The sequence below is a fragment of the Neolamprologus brichardi genome, chromosome 9 (assembly GCF_056152115.1).
Source record: "Neolamprologus brichardi isolate AB-2024 chromosome 9, ASM5615211v1, whole genome shotgun sequence".
In the NCBI taxonomy this organism is placed as follows: domain Eukaryota; kingdom Metazoa; phylum Chordata; class Actinopteri; order Cichliformes; family Cichlidae; genus Neolamprologus; species Neolamprologus brichardi.
Window position 1 is genome coordinate 18,652,813 of NC_142112.1, and position 24,442 is coordinate 18,677,254.

At 42.1% G+C, this 24,442-nt stretch overlaps 1 protein-coding gene across 8 annotated transcripts in view; it reads left to right on the forward strand.

Annotated features, from left to right (window-relative positions):
• Positions 1 to 24,442, forward strand: part of phldb2b (pleckstrin homology-like domain, family B, member 2b) — a 45,722-nt gene that overhangs the window by 14,867 nt on the left and 6,413 nt on the right. For 3 of the 8 annotated variants that reach the window (XM_087846061.1, XM_087846066.1, XM_087846065.1), the window contains 20 exons: positions 789 to 908; positions 2,938 to 3,122; positions 3,467 to 4,720; positions 7,170 to 7,547; positions 8,293 to 8,454; positions 8,614 to 8,751; positions 9,881 to 10,009; positions 11,245 to 11,400; positions 11,587 to 11,697; positions 11,787 to 11,861; positions 11,957 to 12,022; positions 12,400 to 12,552; positions 13,546 to 13,689; positions 14,313 to 14,412; positions 15,652 to 15,802; positions 18,474 to 18,564; positions 18,779 to 18,925; positions 20,331 to 20,550; positions 20,700 to 20,785; positions 20,870 to 22,507. In XM_087846061.1, the coding sequence (XP_087702187.1) occupies positions 789 to 908; positions 2,938 to 3,122; positions 3,467 to 4,720; positions 7,170 to 7,547; positions 8,293 to 8,454; positions 8,614 to 8,751; positions 9,881 to 10,009; positions 11,245 to 11,400; positions 11,587 to 11,697; positions 11,787 to 11,861; positions 11,957 to 12,022; positions 12,400 to 12,552; positions 13,546 to 13,689; positions 14,313 to 14,412; positions 15,652 to 15,802; positions 18,474 to 18,564; positions 18,779 to 18,925; positions 20,331 to 20,550; positions 20,700 to 20,785; positions 20,870 to 21,010 (4,007 nt within the window). In that variant the 3' untranslated portion in view covers positions 21,011 to 22,507. Of the gene's footprint in view, positions 1 to 788; positions 909 to 2,937; positions 3,123 to 3,466; positions 4,721 to 7,169; positions 7,548 to 8,292; positions 8,455 to 8,613; positions 8,752 to 9,880; positions 10,010 to 11,244; positions 11,401 to 11,586; positions 11,698 to 11,786; positions 11,862 to 11,956; positions 12,023 to 12,399; positions 12,553 to 12,703; positions 12,908 to 13,545; positions 13,690 to 14,312; positions 14,416 to 15,648; positions 15,803 to 18,473; positions 18,565 to 18,778; positions 18,926 to 20,330; positions 20,551 to 20,699; positions 20,786 to 20,869; positions 22,508 to 24,442 lie in introns of those variants that run through there. The other 5 variants (XM_087846067.1, XM_087846068.1, XM_087846062.1 and 2 more) reach the window with 5 other exon arrangements.

Consider the following 24,442-nt stretch of genomic DNA (forward strand, 5'->3'; position numbering starts at 1 on the left):
CTGCCTGAGATGTTTATGAGACTTGACATAAGTGTGAGAAAGAAAAGGCAACAAAAAATGAAATGAGAACGAGAGAAAAAGAGAGGATGAAAACAATCTGGATTTTTTCCATTCAGCCTTTTTCCACACCCCCCTCCTCTTGCCTCAGTGGTTACGTCTGACTTCAGGTCCAAAGAATCTGATGTAACTGAAATGGAGCTATTAAGGAGGTGCTTTTTTAGCCTCTTACACATAACGTTATGGGAGTTTTACTGTAACAGAGCTTTTCGACAATGGAAGTAGAAGAAAGACCCGCATTGACCTGTTGATTTAAGAAAGCTGGCCCTCAGCATTTCTTTCCTCCTTGGCTCAAAAAGTGCATCAGTTCAGTGTTTTTATTCTTTTATTCTTTTTCCTCTGTTTTTCCCACACAAGACCTCCTGTATCTGTGTCAGCGCCGCTCTTCCTCTCTGTTGCCATCTCAAGTATTTGGACAGCTGTGGCTGCCTGTGTGTATTACAGAGGTTGTGACCCTGAGATCTTGTTTAATACCCGGCCCTCTTGGGCTAATTGATGGCCAGGGCAAACACAGTCGTCTGCTGCGCGTGCGCAAGTGTGTCTAGCTGTGAATAAACACCCAGGCTCACATGAATCTACTTAAGACTTACCTCTTCACATATGCGCTGTAATGTGGATGTTGTAATGGTGTATTCTGTATCACACTAGCTTCACATGTTACCTGGTTACCTGTAGATTTTGCATCATTCGTCTCAGTAATTTGAGACGTCTGTTTGTGTTTTCCCTTTCAGGTTATTCTTTGTGTCTGGGAAAATCCTATTTGTTCCGGTTCAACCATCCTGAGGAAGCCAGCAGAATGAAGAGCATGCTTCCCCAAAAGAGTCCTGTATCGGCTTTAGCCTACAACACAGGTACATCACACAAGGGGCTGACCCTGAGCTGTGCTTGATCCCTCTTTGGTTTGTCTCCTCTGTGTCTTAATTTTGCCATTCCAGAATATACATGTAGGCCTTCTTGATTATTACTTTACTGGCTTTTCACTTATTTGCCATCTTCAGTGCTCCATTAGATCCAGCTGATGTAACATCTGCTGCTCTTCTCACTAGTCACTTCACTGTTATGTCAGTATGGAGTTACCAATAGTCACACTCCAGATGGGTTACATCCAATTGGAGGACCACACTGACCCAATTTAACGACCTGGTTAAACCATAAATAATGTAAATAAATTCAAATTTCAAAGATTGGATGTCATCTAACTGACTGGCAGGGGGGGGGAGCGGAGAATGCATGTGAGCTCAACTTTTCTGTGCACATTAACCATGGCTGCTGCCTGAAAGTGGTGGGAGGAAAGAGTCAGTGTTAGGGTGGGGGCAGGTGTTTCTCTCAGTCTTCTCATATGTCTTTCCCAAATGCACTTTCACGCACATTCCAAAACCTACAATTCAAAGCATATTGGAATGTTTTGGTTGTATGGTGTCTGTCCATTGCCACGGCGATACATCTGGACTCTGCTGTCTCTTAGGCGATTTATCGAGTGCTCGAGGCTGCTGTATACAGTGGAAATCCCGCTCTTTAAACAGGCAGAAGGTGCTCATTTCTTCCACAGCTTCACACACGTGTGTTAGGAAAGATTATTATTATGGGCAGAGATGTTCTTCACCGTCACCAACCCTTATTTTAAAGACGTCCAACTAAAGACAAGGCTCCCACACAAACACAACTGAATATGTTGGAGCAGAACAATCGTGAAAGGAGAGAGTTGATGCACACCAGCCCTCCGGTGTAAATCTGCCCATGTATGGACACAAACACCCTGTGTGTGTGTGTGTGTGTGAGCATGCCTGCATGTTTCTAGATCTTATGATGTCTTTCACCTTCTGCCTCAGTTCACTCCACCATGTAAGGGTTTGACATTTTCTCACACAGGCTTATATTCATCTATAATCTGTCTATGCACTTTTAGGTGCTCCAGGTTCTCGCTTTCTTTTACACATGGAACATACAGGCGGAGCCACAGTTGCAGGAAAGTGTATATATGTGTGTGTGGGTGTATGTGGTTGTTAAACACTGGGTGGTCTAAGCTTGAACATTGTAATAGCTCCTTTTCCACATAAAGCCACAGATAATTTTGAAAACTGGGCAAGGTTTGAGCACATTGCTTTACCCTAAGTGTTTTCACCTGCTTGGCCTTTTTCAGAAGATATTTACTGTTTTCTTTTTGGAATTTCGCACCAAAATAGTACCGGAGCTATCAGGCAGACATACTTATACTTAGCATTGCTGCCAATCTTAGCTATGCTATTGAAAGCAAATGATAGTTTATTTGTAAATCCAGCAGGAAGGAAGTAAAAATTGACTCAGCTGAGGTTTTGAGAAAAAAAGACCCCCTCACTGCTGAAGCTACTTTAAATAAAAGACTTAAGGAAGGGCGGGGGGAGCCTCATGAGGGTATTCCAGAATATTTTGTGGTTTATCTCATCTACAAAATCCTCAAAATACTGAGGAACTGAACTCGAGTTAAGCTGTTTGTCTTGGATCTAATGGATGGTTTTGTGTGAATGTGTATTTGCATGCAGTTTGTGTGTGTGTGGGACAGGATTGTTTCCTATTCTCAGGGATAGGGTTAGTTGTGGATTGTTTGGTTTGAGTTTGTTCTGCCAAGGGTCCCATTTATGAATAGCTTCAGGTTTAACTATACATAAATCTCTCCCTCTCTCTCGCTCTCGCTCTTTATTTTCATTCGCCACTCCCTCTTTCCTTCCTCTGTCTTCACCTGGCTCTTCACACATAATTTCCATATTTGTTCTCCCTGTTTCTCTTTCCCCTTTCTGTATCTACTTTTCTATCTAGTCGTTTGATAGCTTATGTTTATGTTTAACCTAGGTTCCCCATGTTATAGATTCATTTTCTTTTCCATTTAATCTCTCTCCCACCTAGACTACCTGAAGTTTAGCAGTGACTATAGCCATGCAGTTGTGGGTGGCACCTCTAGTGCTAGGGGCATGCGATCAGCATCTGAGCTTCGGGACTTGATGGACACCCTGCAGCGTAAGAAAATTGCCCTTGAAAACAGCCTGAGAGCCAACGGGAATGCCAACCCCTCCTACTTCAGTGTGACACAGGTCAGTCATCCTTTAGCTCCAACATTACCTCTCTACAGGGCACTTTAACACGGTTTGTGAATGATTCTAACTGATATTCACTCATTACACGAACCAGTTGTTACATCGTTGCATTCTGCATTGTGTTCTCCAAACACAATTCTGCACATATTCATCAACACATACATCAATATCAGTGTTTCTGTAATTTATATTACACTGTAAACGCTTGAATCTAATAAAGCCTCAAAATGTTCATATTTGTGTATTTCCATTTCTTCATTTGTTTCTGTCTATAGCTTCCACAGGAGAACTGAATTCTTATATATTTCTAATCATACATTTTTTTATTTTCTGTCTCCCAGTCTCCCCCCACCACACCTGTCTCCAGTCCTGCCACATCTTCATCAGCCTATCAGGAACAGGCAAGGCGTTTCTATAGCTCCGATCGTCCTTCTTTGTCTTTAAAATCTGCTCCCCCTCTTTCCCCCGGGCGACGTTCCGACCCTTCTTCTTCTTTGGCCTCGCGCTCTTCAGTTGGCCGCAGTCAGGACAATTTTAGCACCAGCGATAGCCGACGACTGCACAGTCAGAGCTCCTCTCCTTTACTCTCCACCTGGAATGGTGGGGGATCTTCCACTTCTGTTGCCAGTAGTGAGAACTATCTCCTCTCTCTTCCTCCATCTTCTTCCTCATCCCGCACTCCATCTTCTGGGGGCGCTGCCAGCATGCCCTCTAGCCCCCGTCTAGGACGCCGCACCTATGGGAACCAGGGGAACCAGGAGCCGACATCCACTAGTCGAACCAGGAAATACTCAGCAGGTTCGCTGAGTGGGATGACAGCAGGAGGACACAGCCGCTCACTGCCACGCCTCTGTCCCTCCCCGTCCCCCCGTGACAATAATAATGGAGTGCTAACTTTGTCAACGCTGCCTCCACGGCGGTCTGATACTGCTGGGGATTACAAATTTAGCAAAGAGCATTACAGCAACGGCCAAAACGCTGACCTCAACCACAAGTCTAGTTACTCCAGTCAGCAAGCTGCAAACAGGATTAAAGGCCAGACCACAGCTCAAGGGGAAGGTGTCGTGTCGATCTCCCTCTCTTCCCCTAGGACCTCCTCCTGCTCCAACTCCCACTCCATCTCTTCCACATCCACATCCACTCCACCAGATGTAACAATCCCATCCAGGGCAGGGGGCTCCTCTTCTCCTCGTGTTGCCAAAAAACTCTGCCTAACCTCCACCAGCTCAATAGGCTCCATCAGCTCTATAGCTTCGAGCCCTCCAGAACAAGAACGGCTAAGCAGCAATGACGCCTCCTCAGGAGCAGAAATGTCTGTGGCGGAGCAAGAAAAACCAGGGGTGGGCCTTGAACTCACTGTTACACCGGGACTAGGACTTAGAGAGAGGAGTTCTTCATTTGGGAAGGCCGGCCTGGAAACTGGAATTGGTCTGGGGGAGAGGAGGCAGTCATTTGGCAAAGCAGGGGTGACCCCGCCAGGGGGGTTCAGGGAAAGAAGGGGAAGTATCAGCTCCCTAAGTGGGAAGGAAGAACTGACAGACTACCACCAACGCCAAAAAGAGGAGAGACTCCGTGAGCAGGAGGTGGAGAGACTGGTGAGTTTAATTGCTTTTAGCTTCTGTATTTAAACCATAGCTGCTGTTTTTACTGTGCCATTTAGTATTTGCTTTTTCTTTGACATATCATTATAGAGTGCATCCTACAGCTAAGCTTATTCAGATAGACTGAATATAGGCAGGAGAGCAGGGTGTTTAAGGTTTAATGTTATTTTGTGCACGCCTACAAAGGCACCAAACATGGAACGAGTGTAGGAATGCTTCCCTGCTCCTTGCGCTCTCAAACATACTCTCCCAGGGAGCTTAACACAGGCACACAGTGAGGTTCACCACTTGACAGGTGCTCATGGCAGTTAGCCCATACTAACAGCACTATTCTTAACCCTGTACTTGGATTGTGTGTGTGTGTGTGTATATATGTGTTCATATGAGGTTCATGTTTATGTCAGTCATCTGGAGGTCCACCCAGTGTGGTTTGCTGTGCTAAGGAGCCACAGAACACATCAGTCAGATGTGGGTAAGAGAAACCAAGAAGATTACAGAGTTATAGTGTAGCAGGTGGATAAACACATATTATCAACATATAATGACAACCGATCTCGTGATCCCTTTCTTTCTATTTCTCTGTTTCTCTCAGCCATGTTCTCACAATTAAAGTGTCTCAGTATCTCTGATTTAAAGAACAGTTTTGGTGGTGGCTTTTGACAAGCCTCCAAATTCTTATGAGCGTGGTTTTGAGCTTTCATGATGTGAAGATTTTCTCTTTTGCCGGTATGAAGATGGGGGAATGAATTGTGTTGCAGTGTTGCACTTAATTGGGTTGAAACTATTTCGACTCCCTGTTTTAGTGCGTGCCCTGGTGTTAAATATCATCGATGATCCACATTATACAGGGAGTTGTAATCCTGTGCATCTCTACTTTAATCAGATGACTAAAGGTGAGATGTAGCAGCAATTGTAGCATTTCAGTCTAGCCTTATTGTCTTGTATTTGTCTGCCCCCTAGTGGTATCCTTAGAGAATAGAATTCTATATTTCCTGAAAATTAATTTGGTTGATTAAATATAGTAAATATATCTTAATTATCAGCAACAAATGTGAAAACACAAGTAAGGTTTAAACCACGTGTAGAGACTACATATGCCTATGTATGTGCAGTTAGCAGAGTAGCTTGTGTAATCCATGTAAATAACTTTGGAGCTTCCGGGATAAACAAAGGAGCAGAACTGAAACAAGAGACTGCTAAAAAAGAAAGCTGAAATTAATGTCAGTGTTAATTAAAGGCACACAAACAAATTTAAAGCAAGGCGTGTTGTCCAAAAATTTCCCAGCTCGTTTACTGTCTTTTGCTTCTTTCACCGTCTTTCCCTGTCCCTGTATTTCATTTTCGTGCTTTCTCCAGCTTTCCTCTCATCTGTCCGTGTCTTTGTCCTCTCTTCTTCTTTCTGTCTCTTGCTCTAGTTGACAGCTGATTACTATAGAGGCTCCACAGAAGCTTATGCCCATTAGAATAGCGCAAGGTGACAAACTGACACGGACACGTTTTGTGCCAGCTCCTGGTTCATGTTACGTGTTATAATTGGGGTTTGTATGTGTGCTTGTGTAAAGATTCTGTCCCTGAACAAGTCTTACTCTAATTACGTTTGGTAAAATGTGTTCGATGCTTTGTTATATGTTGCTTCTGAAATAACTGTTTAACTAAGAAGCACTATAAAGTGAGTGTTTCGTGCTTTTTCCTAAACACACAGTTAACTATTTCATGATTTTCACAATCCAAATGTCACCTGGATCCGATTCTCTCCTTGTGAAGAATTCCCTGGAAAGCATCTTGTTTCCACGGTGACATTCATAGACACATTCCTGCTTTGGAGTCATAGCCGGTTCTTGTGCACACTTATGACCATGGTTACAGCTGACCACCTTCTCATTAGCTCACTCTTCCTCTCTATCACTCACACACACACATGCTTCTGTCCATTTCCCCTCCCTCTCTGTATCTAATATTACTAACACAGGCTGGCTGTGTGGCTCATATACGTAAGCCTTGAGAGAAGTAACTGCTGAAGCTGCAAGAGGGCATTTTCGACTCTGTGCAGCCTCCGTAGTGCCCCACATATAGCTATGCACTGGCAGGGAGAAGTGCTCACTCCAGGGATTCCCAGTGAGAAGAAATGTTTCTTCTAAAATCTGCAAATATTAGACCAAATTAGATCCACATACAGGAGAGGGTCATGCTGAATACTAAGTAAATGCTACTTTTCTTTATTTTGGACTAAACGGAAACGTTTTAGAAGGACTGACTTCTGTGATGCTTCCCGAGGTAATACTATTATTTAAAACTTGACTAAGCTCAATACTATAGGGTTGCATTGTATTTGTGTAAAACGTCAGCAACATGTCAACATTAAAAACGTGATCTTAAATAGTATTTGCCACTGCATGCACATAACCCATACACGTGTGTGCTTTTATGTTTGCCATTATCGCAGGAGCGACAGCGGCTCGAGACCATCTTGTCTCTTTGCTCTGAGCTGGGCCGAGCTGAAAGGGACGGAGGCGCCACAGCCACCAGCTCCACTTCAGCTGTTGCAGACCTGCAGAAGATCAACCAGGAGCTTGAGAAGCTGCAGCTGAACGACGAAGATGATGACACGCCTTCTGTCTTTTCCGACTCTTCAGCTGTTAGTGGAATAGTCGGAAACGGGCACACGACCTCCCCTGGATCGGAGAACGGTTACTATGATGATGACCTGCAGGTACGACGGAGGCGTAGCAGCGGTCACCGAGACAACAGGGCCGAATCACCTGCCATCAGTCTGCGAAGCTTTGCCCCCACACCTTCACCGCGTGCACATAGGACAAATGAGGTATAAGACGCAGGACACTTATTTTGTGACTGTTAGAACTTTATGCTAACACAGAAATGCCCTCCATGTGTGAGTGCAGTGTCACTGAGAGCAAAGAGCAAAAACAAATGTTATTTGGTGTATGAGATGAACTAGTCTACAGAACTGTGTTTGTTCAGTAGAATCATATAACTTTTGACCCTCATTCAAAAAAGTAGGAGAAAACATAAATTTAAAAAAATATTCCAGTAGTATAAAATAAATACAGTGAAATATGCAATTCCTTGATGGTCTACAGACTTTAGTCACTCTGAAGACTTCATGCAAGAGAATATTCTGTAACATTAGTCTCTGTTGATTTGGTAAAATGATAGATGTATGTTTTTTCTTCTCCGTGCACCTTTGACCTTGGTCATCTTACTAAAATATTAATCAGGATTTATGCAGGAAGTGTTTAGCCCCCCATTCATCCTGGAAAACATAACAGTGACAAGGATCCCTCCTCCTAATACTTAGAAAGTATTGACATAAACATCCTACTCAAGCACAGATGGGAGATATTTACAGTCCATTTATTAGATTAGAGCAGGCTAAGTGTTAGCATTTGGAACTGACAGCAGGCATTTGTGTGTATGTATGGAGCCCATACGCTTTCCTTTCCATTTGTGGCATCAGTGATTATTATTACAGGTCTCGCAGATATGTCAATGTAAGTGCATGTTAGCAGGAGTTAAATCAGCGACTACATTGATGATGATGTTACCAGGCTCTAGAGGATGCAGCTCGCCATCGTGGACAGGACACGATCCCTTCAGAGGAGGAAGTGAGGCGCGTGGAAGAGGAGAGAATCCAGGTCCTGAACAACATGGAGGAGCTTGAACAAAAGATCAAAGAGCTGGACAATCAAATTGAGGAATCTGCCCGAGAGGTATGTAGACGATGATGATATTTACTTTATTTATTGATTGATTTCTTGTCAAGATTAACAGAAGATGAAGGAGAATGTTTTGATAAAAGCACAGATATAAAGTAGTGGTTTAAAACTGAGTATGGTGTGTGCGCGTGTTTTGTTTTTTTTTTTTTAAAGGTCGAGGTTGAGCGAGCTCTAGTTGAAGCTGAGCAGGAGTCCGAGATAGCAGCTCTTCAACACGAAAAAGATGCTTTAGAAGCGCTTCACAACAAGATGGCTGACCTAGAGACCCAATCCCAGCAGGAAAAAGAAAAGGTATTCAAGTTGATACACTCAGAATGGGATGCTTACAGACCTCTTTATCATCTTTAACCCAGCTGGGTTAAAAGTTAGAGGTCCCTTTGAATATGCTTAACTTTGCCTTTGAATACATATGGTCATCAAAAGGGTGGAGAAATACACATTAACATATGGAAAAATTCTTTTAGGTGTTTGAAAAGCCATCTCCATTCACTCATACAGCCTATATTTTTACTAGCAACATGCATTGAATGGCATTAAAAATACATGGGCAACTGAGAGACCCAGGCGGTAGGTGTTAATCCTTCTCATGCTCTCTCTGGTCCAAATATATATCTGCTAAGACTGTCCGGGGAGTAGCGGTCATCAAGTGATCCTGTTTGGCAAGTGTAGGGAAGCAAGTGTGCCTATATTTTTTCTACATTTATAACACCATATGATATTATTGACTGAGTGGGAGGTGTAAGCGGATAAATGGACGGTATTTCTGGTGTGTATTCGTGTGTGTGCGCGTGCTTTGGTTTGGCCTGTGTTCGACTGAGTCCTGGACTCACTCTGAAATTTCCATGCACCGGCATGTGCCAGCGGAAGAAGTTAGGGAAAGAAAAGCGAGCGATCGGGTAGATGCGTGTAGCCCCGGGTGTTTAAAAACTGGTTGAAGAGCAGATGAAGTTGAGTGCTTGCACAGATTCTAGGTGAATGTGTGTTTTGTGTATTTTATAGAAAGGGCCATCAGTGTGATAGTTAACCTCAGCTGCGCCATTCCATACATGCCCGTTCTCTCTTCTTACTTAATCATTTCAATCATTTGCATTCATAAAAAAAGGAATAAAACGGCAGAAGTGAAGTCTCATAACATCATTAATCAGTTTTCCATTGCCCTCCCTCCAGCTTTCCCTCCCTCCCCACCCACTAGGCTATCCATACTGACCTGGTCGCTGTAGTAACTAACTGTTGCTCCCCAATCCCCACTAACTCTGCCATCCTCTCTGTCCTTTGTGTGTGTGTGTGTGTGTGTGTGTGTATGTGTGTGTGTGTTCGTCTTTTTGTGTCTATATGTACACATAAACAAACGTGTACATGGTGTACGTCCTCGTGTGGGAATGCGTGTGTGCATCTGTGTGTACGTACGTTTGCCTGCCAGGCGTGCAAGCTGCTGCAGGTAGAAAAGGGCAGAGTAGAAAGGTTGGCTCAGATTGTGTGTGAGCAGCGCTCCCAGCTGGACAGCTGTCCTGAAGCCACCAAGGAGCCCCTGCAGGAGCAGCTAGCCAGGGTCAGTACACACAAACACACACACATATGCACACAAATACACGCACATACATATATTTAGAAAAATATAGTGGAAGAGCCAATGGAAATCATGCATATTCGAGAAAGTATTCAACATAAATGTGACAGCTGTATCGGCAAATACTAGCACTGACTCTAAACATTTGTTCACATGACAGACTCGTTTATATAATGTTTGCTTACTTGCATGCGAGCATGGCACACTTTCAGAGCTAACGTTCATTCTCAATCATTCCCTCTTTATATTTTATATCATCTCTAAAGTGTCAGGCTTTGGTACCTGTTTGGTTCTTCCAGACTCACTCTGACAGTTGGGTGTAATGTCTAAAGGCTTCACCTTTTGTGTTTGACGAGCAACTGTTTTTTGAAACGACTTATCAAAGAGGCGGCACATTTAAATCATCTTCTCTTTGGGGCGAATGCTTACGGTGTGTGAAAGGCTGCATGTTTAGCCAAACCGTAGTGATGTGTTGTTGCATGTTTAGTGTTGATGACACACACATTAGAGAATTCACAGTCTGGTTTGCACCCGTGTCTACGTATGTTATGGAATGAGACGTATTTGATAAACGATTATTTGTCGTATTTGAGTATGTTGGCATTTTTTTGCTAATATTAGTAGATGCGGGGTTTTATGTGAGAAGGTTTCTTTTATGGACACTTGCACGTATACTTGATGTTCTTTCTCTAATGTGGTGGCTACAAAAGCATGCAAAGTTTTGGAATAGTGGAGTTTTTCTTGTTTTTTATTGCAATTTACGGAGTTCAAGTTTAGTGAAAGGGTTTTTTTTAAGTTTAGGAGAGCGCAGCATCAGCTTTGGAAGTAAGTTTAGCCATGAAAGACAACCTCATTTCAACCTCATCCTACATTTATGCAGATTACCACCTATTATGCCTGTGTTACTTTCAGGTCATTATTAGGGCAATGCCAGACTGCAGGATGTGCTACAGTACATTGCTATACTCAAAAAATAAATAAAAAAGAATAAGAACATCAGTAGCAAAAGAATGGTCATGTGATCCTAGGGTACCAGCCCGTGATCTTCAGATAATTAAAGCCCACCACAGCAGTCTGTATCAAGCAGGTTTAAGCTGTACTGCACAGGGTACTGTGCTGCTTTGACTTCAGAAATCATACAGTTACTCCCAGTGACAACTGAAAAATTTGTGAGCAGTAGTGTACACTTGTATTATCTATTTCATTGTGTGTATCAGGACTGCGAAGTGCTTGAGGCAGAGACAAAGCGTTTTGAGGACCTGGAGTTTCAGCAGCTCGAGAGAGAAAGCAGGCAGGACGAGGAGAAGGAGACCCACACCCAGCAGCTTCTCCGGGAGATCGCAGACTACCAACGCAGCACCGTCACCCGCAAGGTATCAGCTCTCTTCTCGGTTGTTCTTGATTTAAAAATCCAGCCTGTTTAATCTGCTGTTTGAAGCTGAATTTGCTCTTTAAATGTCAATGTGTTTAGATTTGCAGGGTTAACAAGAATGTTTGATTCATACTTTCTAAGCAGGCTAGAGGCGCTTGATAAGTTTGTTCCGTTCTCCTTCTCGCAGGAGCGTCTGTTAACTCTGAAGAAGCAGTCGGCGCAGATTACGCAGCAGGTTCAACGAGAGAAGGAGAGCTTCTTGAAGGAGAGGAGCAACCTTGAGTCCATGCTGCAGAGAGTATGGCAGATTTTATGTTCGCATGTGCGTGCTGTGCTCTGTATTAATGACGGGAAAAGTTCATTTTTGTGTCTGTATCTGTCTGCCAGGAGAAAGAAAGCCTGGCTGTGCTGGAAAGAAAATACCCTGGCCTCACCGGTGGACGGAGTTTCACCCTGAGAGAGGTAGGTGTGATTGGCGGCTGCTGTGGTTACTTACGAGTCCTGGAACGGGCGATATCCTGATTTTAATGGCTATGATTTCCTTTTCCGCTTGCTAGGATTCAGCCTCTTTGGCTGATGTGTGTCGCTCCCTCCTTTCTTCTATTTTTCTCAAGAACGCAGAGGTACTTTGCCTTTCTGAGCTAATATTTCCCCTTTTGTGTTCCTCTTTATTTTTGGTTTCCATTTTTTCTCTTTATTCCCAGTCTTCTTCTTTGTTTTGCCATTGTAGCCTCTTGTTCTAACTGCTAGCTCTTGTAACGCACTACTAGAAGTTCCAGAAATTTGAGATGAAGCTGATTTTTTTACGTCCACGTACTGTATATTAATGCTGACATAATCTTGTTAGTGTGTCCTTTGTCTCATGTTAACAGTGTTGTGTGTAAATAACTTATTTCTGAAATTGCCACTAAATTTTTGCATTGTTCTAACAACTAATTTCCACGGCTAACTCACTTCCCGCTATGCCTCACCCCTTCTCTCTCCACATGACACCTTGCAGGGCTATGTCACAGTCAGTGAAATCAATGAGCTTTACTCACAGCTTGGGCAAGACCCTAAACCTGCTCCTGCCCCCACTCTGACCAAAGCCTCTCCTGAGCCCGAGGCAACCCTTTCCCCTGATGAGGACACCCCCAAACCAGCGGAGGATGAGGTGTGTGTAGTGGTGTGACGGGTTTATCGTGTGTAGATAAGTACACCGAGGCGGATGGTGCAAAGTGTGCGGCTGGTTCTCTCCCCCAGCTTGTCTTCCTGTTTCTGCGCTCATTTCAGCTTTCTGACAATGTTCCTTTCTTTTTCCGAAGCTCTGTCGTTCTTCCTCACCTGCCGACTGTCACTCCTCTTCCTCCTCTCCTTCTTCTTCCTCCCGTTTAAATCCCCGCCCCCTTCCAAAAACACCCTCTGTGCACTGGCCAGAGAACATGGTGACATATCGAGACCCTTCCCCTCTCCCAGACTCCCCCCCACCTCCCCTTCCTGTCAAAAAGCGCCATCAGCAACACAGGCAGGTAATGTGTTTGTGTATGTGTGTGTGTGTATATATGTATATGTATACCATATTTACATATGTTTGTGGGGACCAAAAATTGGCATGCTCCTATACTTGTGGGGACTCCCAGCCATTATGGGGACAAAATGCCTGTCGCACAAGTTTGAAGGCATTTTGAGACTCAAAATGTGGTTTTAGTGTCAAGGTTACAATTAGGTTATGTTTCAGTTTAGGGTAAGAGTTAAGGTTAGGCCTTCATTTTTGATGGTTAAGGTTAGGGTAAGCGGCAAGGGAAAACATAATGTCAATTAGATGTCCCCACAAACATGAAAACACGACTGTGTGTGTGTGTTAGTGTGTAAACAACTGTGTGTTTATTTTTATATCACAAGCATATTACATTGAAACTAGATCCGTCTGTCTAAAGAGTAAAATTATTGAATGTGGGTTAAGAAAAGGGAGAATGCATTTCTGCCACTGTGACTTCTTGATTCTCCAGCAGATGGCGCCAGAGTAAGACATTTTAAATCCTGCACACCAAGACTTTACATTACACTTAAAGTATGGGGACATTGATATATGACTGAAAGTGAAATGAATAATTGTAATTTTCGGTAATTGTGTTCATGTTTTCTGTGTGTGTCTGTGTCTCATCAGCATTTCCGTCTGCTGGAGGAGAGGAAGAGGTCTGAGAAAGAAAGTGGCTCACATCTAAGTGATACATTACCTAGGAAGAAAACCGCGACCGCCATGAACCCCCAGTTTATGTGTGCAACACTCGGGCGCAGCTTCCCCACAAAGGTACAAGCAGAGATGATTGTGTATGTGAAAAAAAATAATTGACAGCAACTTCCGACTAAATATGATTAGATTATATTAAAATAAATCTAAAGTTGATTGGTGTGAAAGTTTGTGGTGTTTTTACAGATGGGAGTTCACAGAGCATCTTATTTTCCTTGACATCAAATGCGAGATGTGTGTTCATATGTCTGCTCTTCTCTTCCTCCAAAGCGCTGACATTTTGTCACGTTTTCATGAGAAATAGGGAGCATGGGAGCTATTCGTGATGTGGATGTCTAACCTCACCGCACAAGTGACTGGATCACTTCCAAACTCGTCCCGCCTTTCTGCGCAGCTTAATTAGTTCTGATTGGATCTCATTTTATTCATTGACAAATGTGTCAGTATGTTTCATCATAGTTTTTGTCCTTGTGCATTAGTTTTTGTTTAGTTATCGTCTCGCTCTCGTCAGAAAACAAAGGTTTTTTACGAAAACTATGGTGGAAATGATTGGTTTACAAATTTACCATGACTTGGTCTGTGTATCACTTTTCGGCTTCACCACTTGGTCTTTGAGTTATAGTGTTTATTATAAATAGAATATGAAGCACCCATTTCTTCTCCGTCTTCTTGATTCTTTATAGTCCCATCAGCCTCTGGTACAGAGTACAAGTTGTGGCAGTATTCTTCCAAGAATCCTCAGTTTATCCAATAAGGAAAGTGAATCTCGACGTCTGCATAAAGGTAAAACACACACACAATTACACTTAACTTCACTTGATCTTACTCTTTTTTTTCTCTCTCGTGTATCGCACAAACACACAAAACCACACTCATCGCTGAGCTGGGATTTGAAAATGCACCTTATATGGAGACAATATCCCAGCAAGAGGCTTTGTTTGTGGGTGTGCACCTCTTTGTGTTTTGATAAATTCCACATTTGCTTATCTGTCAGTGGAGATAGTGGAGGAATGTGAGCGTTCCGTCACTTCGTGGGGATTTACACGAGCTGTTGTAACGTCTTCACTGTTAAGAAAATATGACACACAAGAGTGTAAAGCGTTTGCACTCTGTGTGGATGTTTGCTGTTTGGCCCAGAAAGATACAGGATGCCACCTGAAGGACACCATGCCTCCTCTCCATAGCAACCTTTTGCATAGGCATCGCTATTATAAATTAAATTTAGATTTGCACCTACTTAGACATAAGAATAAGTAGTTTAGTCTTTCATAAAATACATTTTTCATTGCCCTTCAGACAACAAATCAGTATTTTGGGGGATCATTTTGAAGTACTGTGTGTCTCATGTTGTAAGTGTGTTTTCTGGGAACTGGCACGTGTATCTGATGCCTTGGCCCCTTTAGTCCCCTGATCTGGCTCATCTGATGGGTGGGTCTAGTAAACAGAGCTGATGCTATCAGTTTGTGTGTGTGTGTGTGTGTGTGTGTGTGTGTGTGTGTGTGTGTGTGTGTGTGTGTGTGTGTGTGTGTGTGTGTGTTTCTTCCTGTACCAGGAGGTTTAGTTAGTCTCTCTTTAAAGTGTCCGCACTGTAGATCTGTCATCATTCATCCGTCAGCTTCATGAGAATATCTTTTTGTCTTTCCAGAAGTCTTTGGACAGTTTCAGGCTGCTGTTTTTATTCATTTTTAAATCTCAAAACCTGTTTCTGTGCTTGTTTTACAAAAAATATTTTTTCCTCTTTCTTTTCCATTTATTTTGTGTGCTTGAGTGTCTTACTGTTAGGCTGCAGTTTCACCTAATCTAAGGCCTGGATATATTTTTCCCGGGACGTGTGAGTACACAGTGTAACGGTGGCGGGGCATTGTAATCAAAATTTGAACCCGTCTGGGCAGTCTGTCCCAGAAGAAGTTACACCGACAGGTAGAAGACTTGGCTTGATGCGTGGGCAGGAGGAGTAAGTAACCTTGGTTGCTACTGGAGAATTCATCCTTTTTCATCTTCATTGCGTTTGTGTGTATCCAGGTCAGCCGAGCTCCCGAGCTGCTTCTCAGACCAACGTCTACCTCGATGCCTTTGGGTACCGTGAAAACCAGGCCTTTGACACAATGAGTGTGGATAGTAGTGACTCTATTGAAACCAGCATCTCTGCTTGCTCACCTGACAACATCTCCAGGTAGGTGACACAAAGGCCTGTCAGCAGTGTGTATGCACTGATGAAAATAACTGTTAAAGACGTCTTTAGAATAAGTTGAAATGGGACAGAAAGTTGGATGAAGTGGGGAGGGCTTGCTAGCAAAAAATTTAATAAAAAAAGAGTTTCCTGCCTTTCATGTTCCCTCCTTGGAGAATAGGATGTGTAGAACTGAGCGTGTAGCTTGAGTTAAGGGGGGAGGACTCTGTTGATTAGAGTTGTAGGGATCAGCTTACGGAAGACAGAAAACATAAAGGGGTGTGTGCGCGGGTGCCTTTCCAGTCAGCCCCCTCAGGTTCAGATTAACTGAGCAAACCAGCATGAGTGTGGAGGTCCATTTAGGGGTTCAGCCCCCCGACTGGAGTAAAACCATGTGTGCCTGCTTTCCCTCAATCCTTTTACATCTTTTGTCTCCCCTCCTCTTGTTTCTCTGAATGGTATGGTCTCGTTCCAGCAGATTTGAAACCATTTGCAGAGTTACATCTCTGTTTTGCGCGTTTTTATTCTCAGTGTGCTTTGGCTCAGATTAGGCTGCATAGGGTTATATTGCACTGGAAGTCACGTTGGGGAATGTGGATCAGTTTTATGACAGAGCTGGATTTTTTTTGTTAATTTGCAGTGATGAGTCCTGTTTTGGGAGATAGAAGTGTTAGAACAATTTTTTCCCAAGTAGTCCAGAACTCGAATAAATACATTTTGAACTGCACGGGTGTATATTGACAATGAGTGCAGTTACCTCTCGTCGATTGAGGTAAGAAAAATGCCATCGGTGGTACTGTTTAATTCATATTTGACTTTGGTGATATGTTGATATTCATTCATAATTAAGTACTTTTTCATTTAATAGTAACAAGCGCTCTAATTTCTTTCAAAATGATTCGACTTGTTACTGTTTTTGGATTCTTTGCTGGTGTTTTGTTGAGAAAAAGCATCTGGAAACTGATGAAAAAGACAATGAAAAAATAGCAGAGAGTGGGGAAAAAAAGAGGGTTTTTTTCCCTTTTGCAAATGGTCTAGTTTTTTTTTTTTTTTTTTTTCATGCCCTCCCTCCCGTTCCTTTTTTGTCCTCTCTGCACTCGGGCTGCTCCACATTTCTCCACCCTGTCTCGCTTCCTGATTTGTTTATATTTCAGTCTGATGTGCACCATTCTTCTTAGCACTGTTGTGACATCAACACCGGGTATTCATTTCCTCCTGGATCCAGATAAGAAGCTGTGTGTGTGTGTGTGTACATTGCTTATGTTACTTAAATCTGGTTACACAGTCATATTTTGGGAATTGGCCTTCCCCTGAGTATAAAAAGGCAAATTCCAATAACAGAAATATTTAAAATGTAGTGCTCAGACTTGGTTTAAGGTTAGGGTAAAGCAGGTTATGTTCAGGGCTTGGGTAAGGTTTCATAAAATGAATGTAAGTCAGCACGGCGGTAGTACCAGAAGTGCATTTGTGAGAGTAAATAGACTTGGCAAGAAAATTAGTGTGAGAAAAAGAATTACTGCTTGATGTGACAGAGAAATACATACATAGATCCTTTCGCTGTGATGTCAGGAATGAGTGTCATGTGTAGACCATATGCAGTTTGGGAGACCCTAAATCAGACAAGGCCTCAAAGACCTAAAGAGATAATATAGATGGTTTGCCTTGGCTCTTTTCTTAATGGATTTCCTCTTTGATTTAGCGCGCACGCACACACACACACACAACCAGTGAATAATCAGTATCCTCAGGACAGTTTAGCGTTTACTTTGGAATGTTAAACAGAGTTCTGTAGATCTACATGTGTTGTATGCATGTATGTACACACGCTGCAACCATTCATCAACTCGAAAAACTCCATTATGAAAAAATCCTCGATGCAAGTTTTTCACTTTGATGTTTTTTTTAATCCGCAACTCTTTAGGGCTCAGTTGTCACCATGAATATGTGAGCGTTTCACCCACACTAGAGACTACAAATACAGCTGCAATAGAAGATGTAGATGAACTGTTTAAATTAGGCAGCTTACTAAAGCCGTCCTACTTTTTATCACAATGTTAACTGCAGGGGTGAGTCTAAAGGGGGGCATGGGGTGTTCTAGGCCATATTTATTTGAAGACTTTAGTAGCATGATTTTGCAGATTTATATTAATTAAAGTGTTTTATTTATTAAATGGTTTTGTATATAATGTTTAAAAATATAAAAAATAAAACTGCTAAGTTGCACACTGAATGATTACTAGCATTAATTGTTATTATTAATTATTAACAGTTATACCAATAAGAATGTCACTTTTATGCTGACACGCTAGCTTCTCTTCACTGACTGAATATTTACTATTGCTCAGTGATAAGACATAAGTATTTCTAATCCGATTACTTGATTAACTCGAGTACTAAAACAATATCGATAGCTGGAGCCCTATATTGGATTATAGTAATGCCGACATTCATCAAACAATTTCAAAGAAAAGTTGAAGTTCATTGATTTTCTCATGTCGCGTGTCGGTGTACCCACTGTTTTTTTTTTATTAACTCGCGAGCTGCTCCCTTGCATTTTTGGAAAATCCCAAAGTGGGTTTTTTGTTTGTTTTTCTATAAGTGTCAAGTGTTTGATGTAAAGCAAAGGATACATTATTTCCTTTAATGGTTGCTGTATGTGCTTTTTGCGCTGTAGTGCCAGTACGTCAAATGTAGCCAAGCTGGAGGAGATGGAGCGCCTGCTGAGAGAGGCGCAGGCCGAGAAGAACCGCCTCCTCGAACACAAGGTCACTATTTGATTTATTCATATTTTCACATTTTATTTAATGTTAGAGAGATATGTAGCGTTAAAGCCAATATGCAGATCAGTCGAGTATCTTTGTAATAATTCCAAACCTTAAAGATAGAGGTGCTACTTCATTTGCCCAAACTGCAAAATTGTTGTGTTTTTTATGTGTGTGTCATTAAATAACCTGTGACTGCATCTGAATCGTTCTTAAGGAGCGGGAAATGGAAATTCGAAAGCAGGCCTTGGAAGAGGAGAGGAGGAGACGGGAGGATCTGGAGAAAAGGTTACAAGAGGAGACCAACAGACGCCAGAAACTGATCGACCGCGAGGTGAAGCTTCGAGAAAAGCAGAGGGTGCAGGTAAGAGCTCTTGGAAGAGCTGTGGATAATAGAGGTTCTTTATCCAAAACATACTTATGAACTTCAAAGGAACTAACCTTTTACCTTCTTTTGACAGTGCACTTTGTCTTGTTTCTGTAGCTTACTTTTATACATTTCAGACTAGGGCTGGGCGATATGACCCAAAATTCATATCTCGATATTTTTTAGCTAGATGGCGATATACGATATATATCTCGATATTTTTTTTTAAAGCCATAAGGTAAGAACAAAAAGAGAGTTCTTAGTCAAAGCTGTGTCCCAGATGTCACACTGGCACTTTTATTAACATACAGCGTAGATGTACATGAAGAAATTACTCAAAAATAAATTATCAGCATTTATTAAATAATAATGCTCCATAAATAAAAGAAAACAATGTTGTTTTTGTGCGTAACAAAAGCTCACAATTGTGCAGTCAAAATGTAAACTAAAAGATGATGAGCATAATAACAAAGATAGACAGATTTCACAGCTGCTGTATTCCCAAGTTCTACTGTGTGACTGACAGCCTGGAGTTTGAAATCCTCTTTGTAACCATGTCTCTTAACAGGTGCCATTTATGGTCCTTATACACACATAACACGGTAATATTACGTTAAAGCACATACGTATCACTCCGCGAGGCTCCAGACTACGGTAGCCGTAATGCTCCGACAATCCATCAAGCGGTGCAGCTCCGTAGCTTACCAAAGTCGTACTAAAACATTATTTGACAGATTGCTGAGCACCGTGTATTACATAAAATCGGTTCGCGGTCAGATTTTAGGCCGGCTGCATGTCGTTAGCGCGGTTAGCTCGCTAACACGTTGACGCCGTCCAGCCCCACGCACGGGGCGATCCGCGGTAACTCGTTAACGGAGATTTGCCGTGTTCATCTTGTCGTTGCCTGCAGGTGAAGCTATGGGGGAGGGGGAGATGTGTTCAGTGAAGGAGAGGCGAGGCCGAGTGAGGTTGCGTAGAGACAAAAGTGGACGAAAGAGAGGCAAACTTGCGGCTCCACAAGTATAATTATAACGTCACATATCGATATAAACGATATTGTCACATCTTATATCTCGTATGAAGATATATTGATATTTTTAAAAAAAACTCGATATATCGCCCAGCCCTATTTCAGACATTCTTACAGCACCTCCTTCTGCATGGTTTTAATCATGTCTGTGTTGACAGTTCTCATAGTAAGCTTCATTTATCATCTTTAGTTCTTTTTCCCGGACCATCAAATGTTGGCAGCAGAACAAAGAGTCCCATACTCTGATGTTTCCTAATGTATGACTTTCTGTAAATCTTTGTGTTTTATAGGAATTTGGTAAAAACAAAAGAATTCATAAGAAATAATAAATACATCTTTGTCATCATTTTCAAATGATTCCTCTCCCTCAAGTCCCGGCCTCTTACTCGGTATCTGCCTGTGAGGAAGGACGATTTTGACTTGCGGGCTCACATTGAGTCGGCGGGCCACAGCCTAGACACGTGCTTCCACCTGTCCATCTCTGAAAAGACCTGCCGAGGCTACTTGGTCAAGATGGGAGGCAAAATCAAAACGTGGAAGAAGCGCTGGTTCGTCTTTGACCGCAACAGACGCACACTATCCTACTACGCAGGTAAGGACAGCGCACACTTGCAACCACACTCAGCAAAGTCTGATTTAAAACAATTAAAAAACATGCCTGTGTGGATAGAATCACACACACATATGTGTTAAAGTTTCGTATTTCTTCTAATTTGCCATGTACTCTTATGTTCTCTCCAGACAAGCACGAAGTCAAGTTGAAAGGAGTCATTTACTTCCAAGCTATTGAAGAAGTATACTACGATCACTTGAAGAATGCACACAAGGTATGCATTCTCCAACGCTGATACAAAAAGTGCATCATAACTCTTTCTTCTTCATTCACAATTCATTCTCTCTCCCTCCCTCAGAGCCCAAACCCCTCCCTGACCTTCAGCGTGAAGACTCACGATAGGGTCTACTACATGGTTGCTCCCTCTCCCGAGGCCATGAGGATCTGGATGGATGTGATCGTCACAGGTGCTGAGGGATACACTCAGTTCATGGTGTAGTGAAGCAGATGTACGGGCCTCATGTTTTTTTAATGCTGCAATCCTTTGTGGGTTTTGAAGACAAAAGTATCAGCTCCTTATTTTCCACCTGGATGAAGATTATGTGCTTTTGTGTTACACAGATAACACTTCATGTTGTGTTACAGGGCTCTCATGTGAAATTGCAGGCAGATATTGGACAGTTTAACTGTCTTCAGAGAAGAATAAAGTTTTTTTGTTCTGATTTTTTTATGTAAGTTAGAAGCATTAGTTAAACCAGAGCTGACTTTGGCCTCTATATTATGCCCTACAGTGTTCAACATCTTATACAAACTGTATACATATTTCCAATATTTCCAAAGAAACGGGGGAAAAGGCATTTAAAAGCATTTGTACATTATGAAATGCCTCATAATCTAGTAAAGGTATATTTTTTAAATGAATTCATTTCATGTATGATTAATGGGGCATTCTCAGGTCTTAAATCTGTGCGTGGATGTGCATGCATGCATCATATGATCATGTGTGAATATATACACATGTGATGAATTGCCTGGTCTGTGTGCGCGCGCAGGCACTCTGTGCACATTGCCTATTTACTATGGGCTTTTCGTGTAGCTCCAAGGTGCTGTACTTACACGGTAAATGACACTAATATTCCAAACCACACTCGCACAAACCAAACTAATCAGCCCTTCTCTGAATAGATCCAGATGCCGAGTTTACAACAGTGTCAGCATAGGTAACGTGTTAATAAAACGCCAACGTATTTGTACATTTTGCCTGCTAATTTCTTAAAGGTTATGACATGTATGGTCCATTATCAACTAAAGATGTTTGTTTGTGCCTCTTAATCACATTTTATCTACATTTTTTTAGCACTACATGCATCTACATACAAAATGCCAAAGTTGTGAGAAAGTACGCTAGTGTGGAATTGCAGTCCTGGATGGTTTTTTAAGGAGGAACTTCAGCAGGATGAAGCTTTATTGTTAGATGTCAAGCAGACGAAATCTATGGTACATACATTTATTTGTCCTAAGGTGGCTGATTACTGTGCTGCTGCTCATTACATTGCATTTATTACCACTAATTTAATGTGTTTTATTTTTTTAAATGACTATTCCACTATGATCACGATAATGCTGCTTTGTGCATTATACTCCACACTGCATTGGCATATTTCTGTCCGCTGATAACTGCATTTATAATCTTGCCTCCTGTGTTTTTGTGTGCTGACCAAGCTTTATACATATGTGATACAATGTATATTTGGTTTCTTTGCTTTGAAATATCTTTTAAGTGGAATATTGTCTGTTTCGACATAACGTGCCGAGCATATTTTTACCAAACTAATGGAGTTGTCGCAGAGGAAGCTCTCATGTGTTTTAATTCATCCAGTATTTTTATATAATTGATTTTTATGTTAATTTTACTGTATTTATGCCAGTACCATTGCATGTATCTTAATTTTGTATTTTCATATAAATAATAAAAAAGAATATATAATAAATATAATCGTTTGTGTTGTTTATGTCTTGAGGAATTCCTTTCTATGAGAACAGTGGAGCTGGAGCATTTTACAGGTTTCCACCAGAGATATTTCAAACTGTGCTGTAGTGCAACCTGCCACAGATCACTGGAATAAAGAATCACAGACAGTAAAGACAAGAAGTCTTTATTTAAGTTCAGCTGAAATGTATTATTACCTGTGTGAAACTCCTGGAATAAACATCATGTGTCTGCACTCTCATTTGTCCTATGTTACAGTTACAGTACAGACAGGTGAAATCCACACAGCCAGCCCAGAATCAGGGATGCACCTACCTTACTCCACCAGCTTAAACTAAGCTCAGGACATCTGTTCCAGTTCATAGATAGAAGGCCTTACTAAGTAAAGCACACTCCCCTAATCCACCTGACACAATATTAATAATAAATATTTTTGATATAATGACACAAAAAAATAGTCAAGTATCATGCAGTAGAAAGACGTCTCTGAGATTTGTAAGAAACTACTTAAAAATGGATTTTTTTTTTGTGGATACACCTGCCTACATATCTGGCTGAAGGGGGCGTGGCTCCACCTCAGCTCCTCACTGAGCCATATTACAATGTGTATAAAATATATGTGGCCTACAAACTATTACACACACTGTGCTCACATGTTTGTGCGTTCACATTAGCTCGTCCAGGTACTCTCGGCACAGAAATATAAGTGGAGAAAAGGGTCTAGTCGATTTGGATCGGTTACCCATGATTCAATGCGGACATTAAATGAGTCAGACAGATAGCAAGGGTTGTTAAAGTGCTTGACGGAAAGTTCTCTGTGATATAGTATCCGTGATTTATTCAACTTCCCTATTAAAATGCAACTCCTCTGCCCTCACTTTTTTTCACAGACCCGTATGTAACTGTATGTGACAACAGCCCCCTATTTATAAGTCTGACTCTCACAACGAACGTGGTTGGTCCGAAGACAGTGGGATGTGGCATTTCCGCCCGAAAACACACAAAGTGCACAGTCATCTTTCGTCCCGTGAATCACCGTGTGGCGCCAAATGTGAATCGCGATCTTGTTTACGCGTTTGAGGTTCTCCTTGTGGATTTCTATGATGTTCAGAAGGTGAAGCTTAACCACGTCAACGTGTTTGCGACTCACTGGGTCACCATGTGCTTCACGGAGCGCATGATGCCTGTGCTCCTTGTGGGCCTCTCCACTGTCAGTATTGATCAGCCTTTTAGTCTATGCTAAAATGATAATATTGACAGTGAACAGTTATGTTTATTACATGACAGCTACAATGAAAAAAAATTGTCTCACAAATATAACAATATTTTCTACTAAGGTAACTTTATTTTATTGTAGTCAGCTGTCAGTTTACCTTCACTGCCCAACTGCATGTGACTTTAAGCTGATTTGAATTCCCAAATGAATCCAGGTTTAGGGGCATGGAGTTTGAGTGCCGCCATGTGGCAGCCAAGGTTACTGTCACACAGTCTGCCGAGATGCAGTACTGGCATGGTCAAATCTAAAACACGGCAGCTAATCTAGGTTGATTATTTATTAAACTGTCCATGTATCTGCAGTTTGAGTTGCCTGTACCACCCCCGACAACTGGGGAAGGGATCCTCAGGACTTTCTATGCAGGCGCTGTGGAGAGCATCCTGGTATGGGAACAGCTGTGTTGAGGATCAAAAAGCTCCTCAGAGACTGATCTGTACGGCAGAACGCTGCTGCAGGACTGCTCTCCCCTCATTACAGAACATCTACACCAGGATATGTTGGTCTAGAGCAGCTCAGATACTGAAGGACCCCTCCCTTCCCGGTGTTGTCTGGCAACAAACAGTCCAACTTCTACAATCAGGCAGAAGGTTCCGCATCATTCGGGCAAGAACAGACAGACTCAAGAGGAGCTTCAGCCATATTCCATATAAATCAGGTAACATACA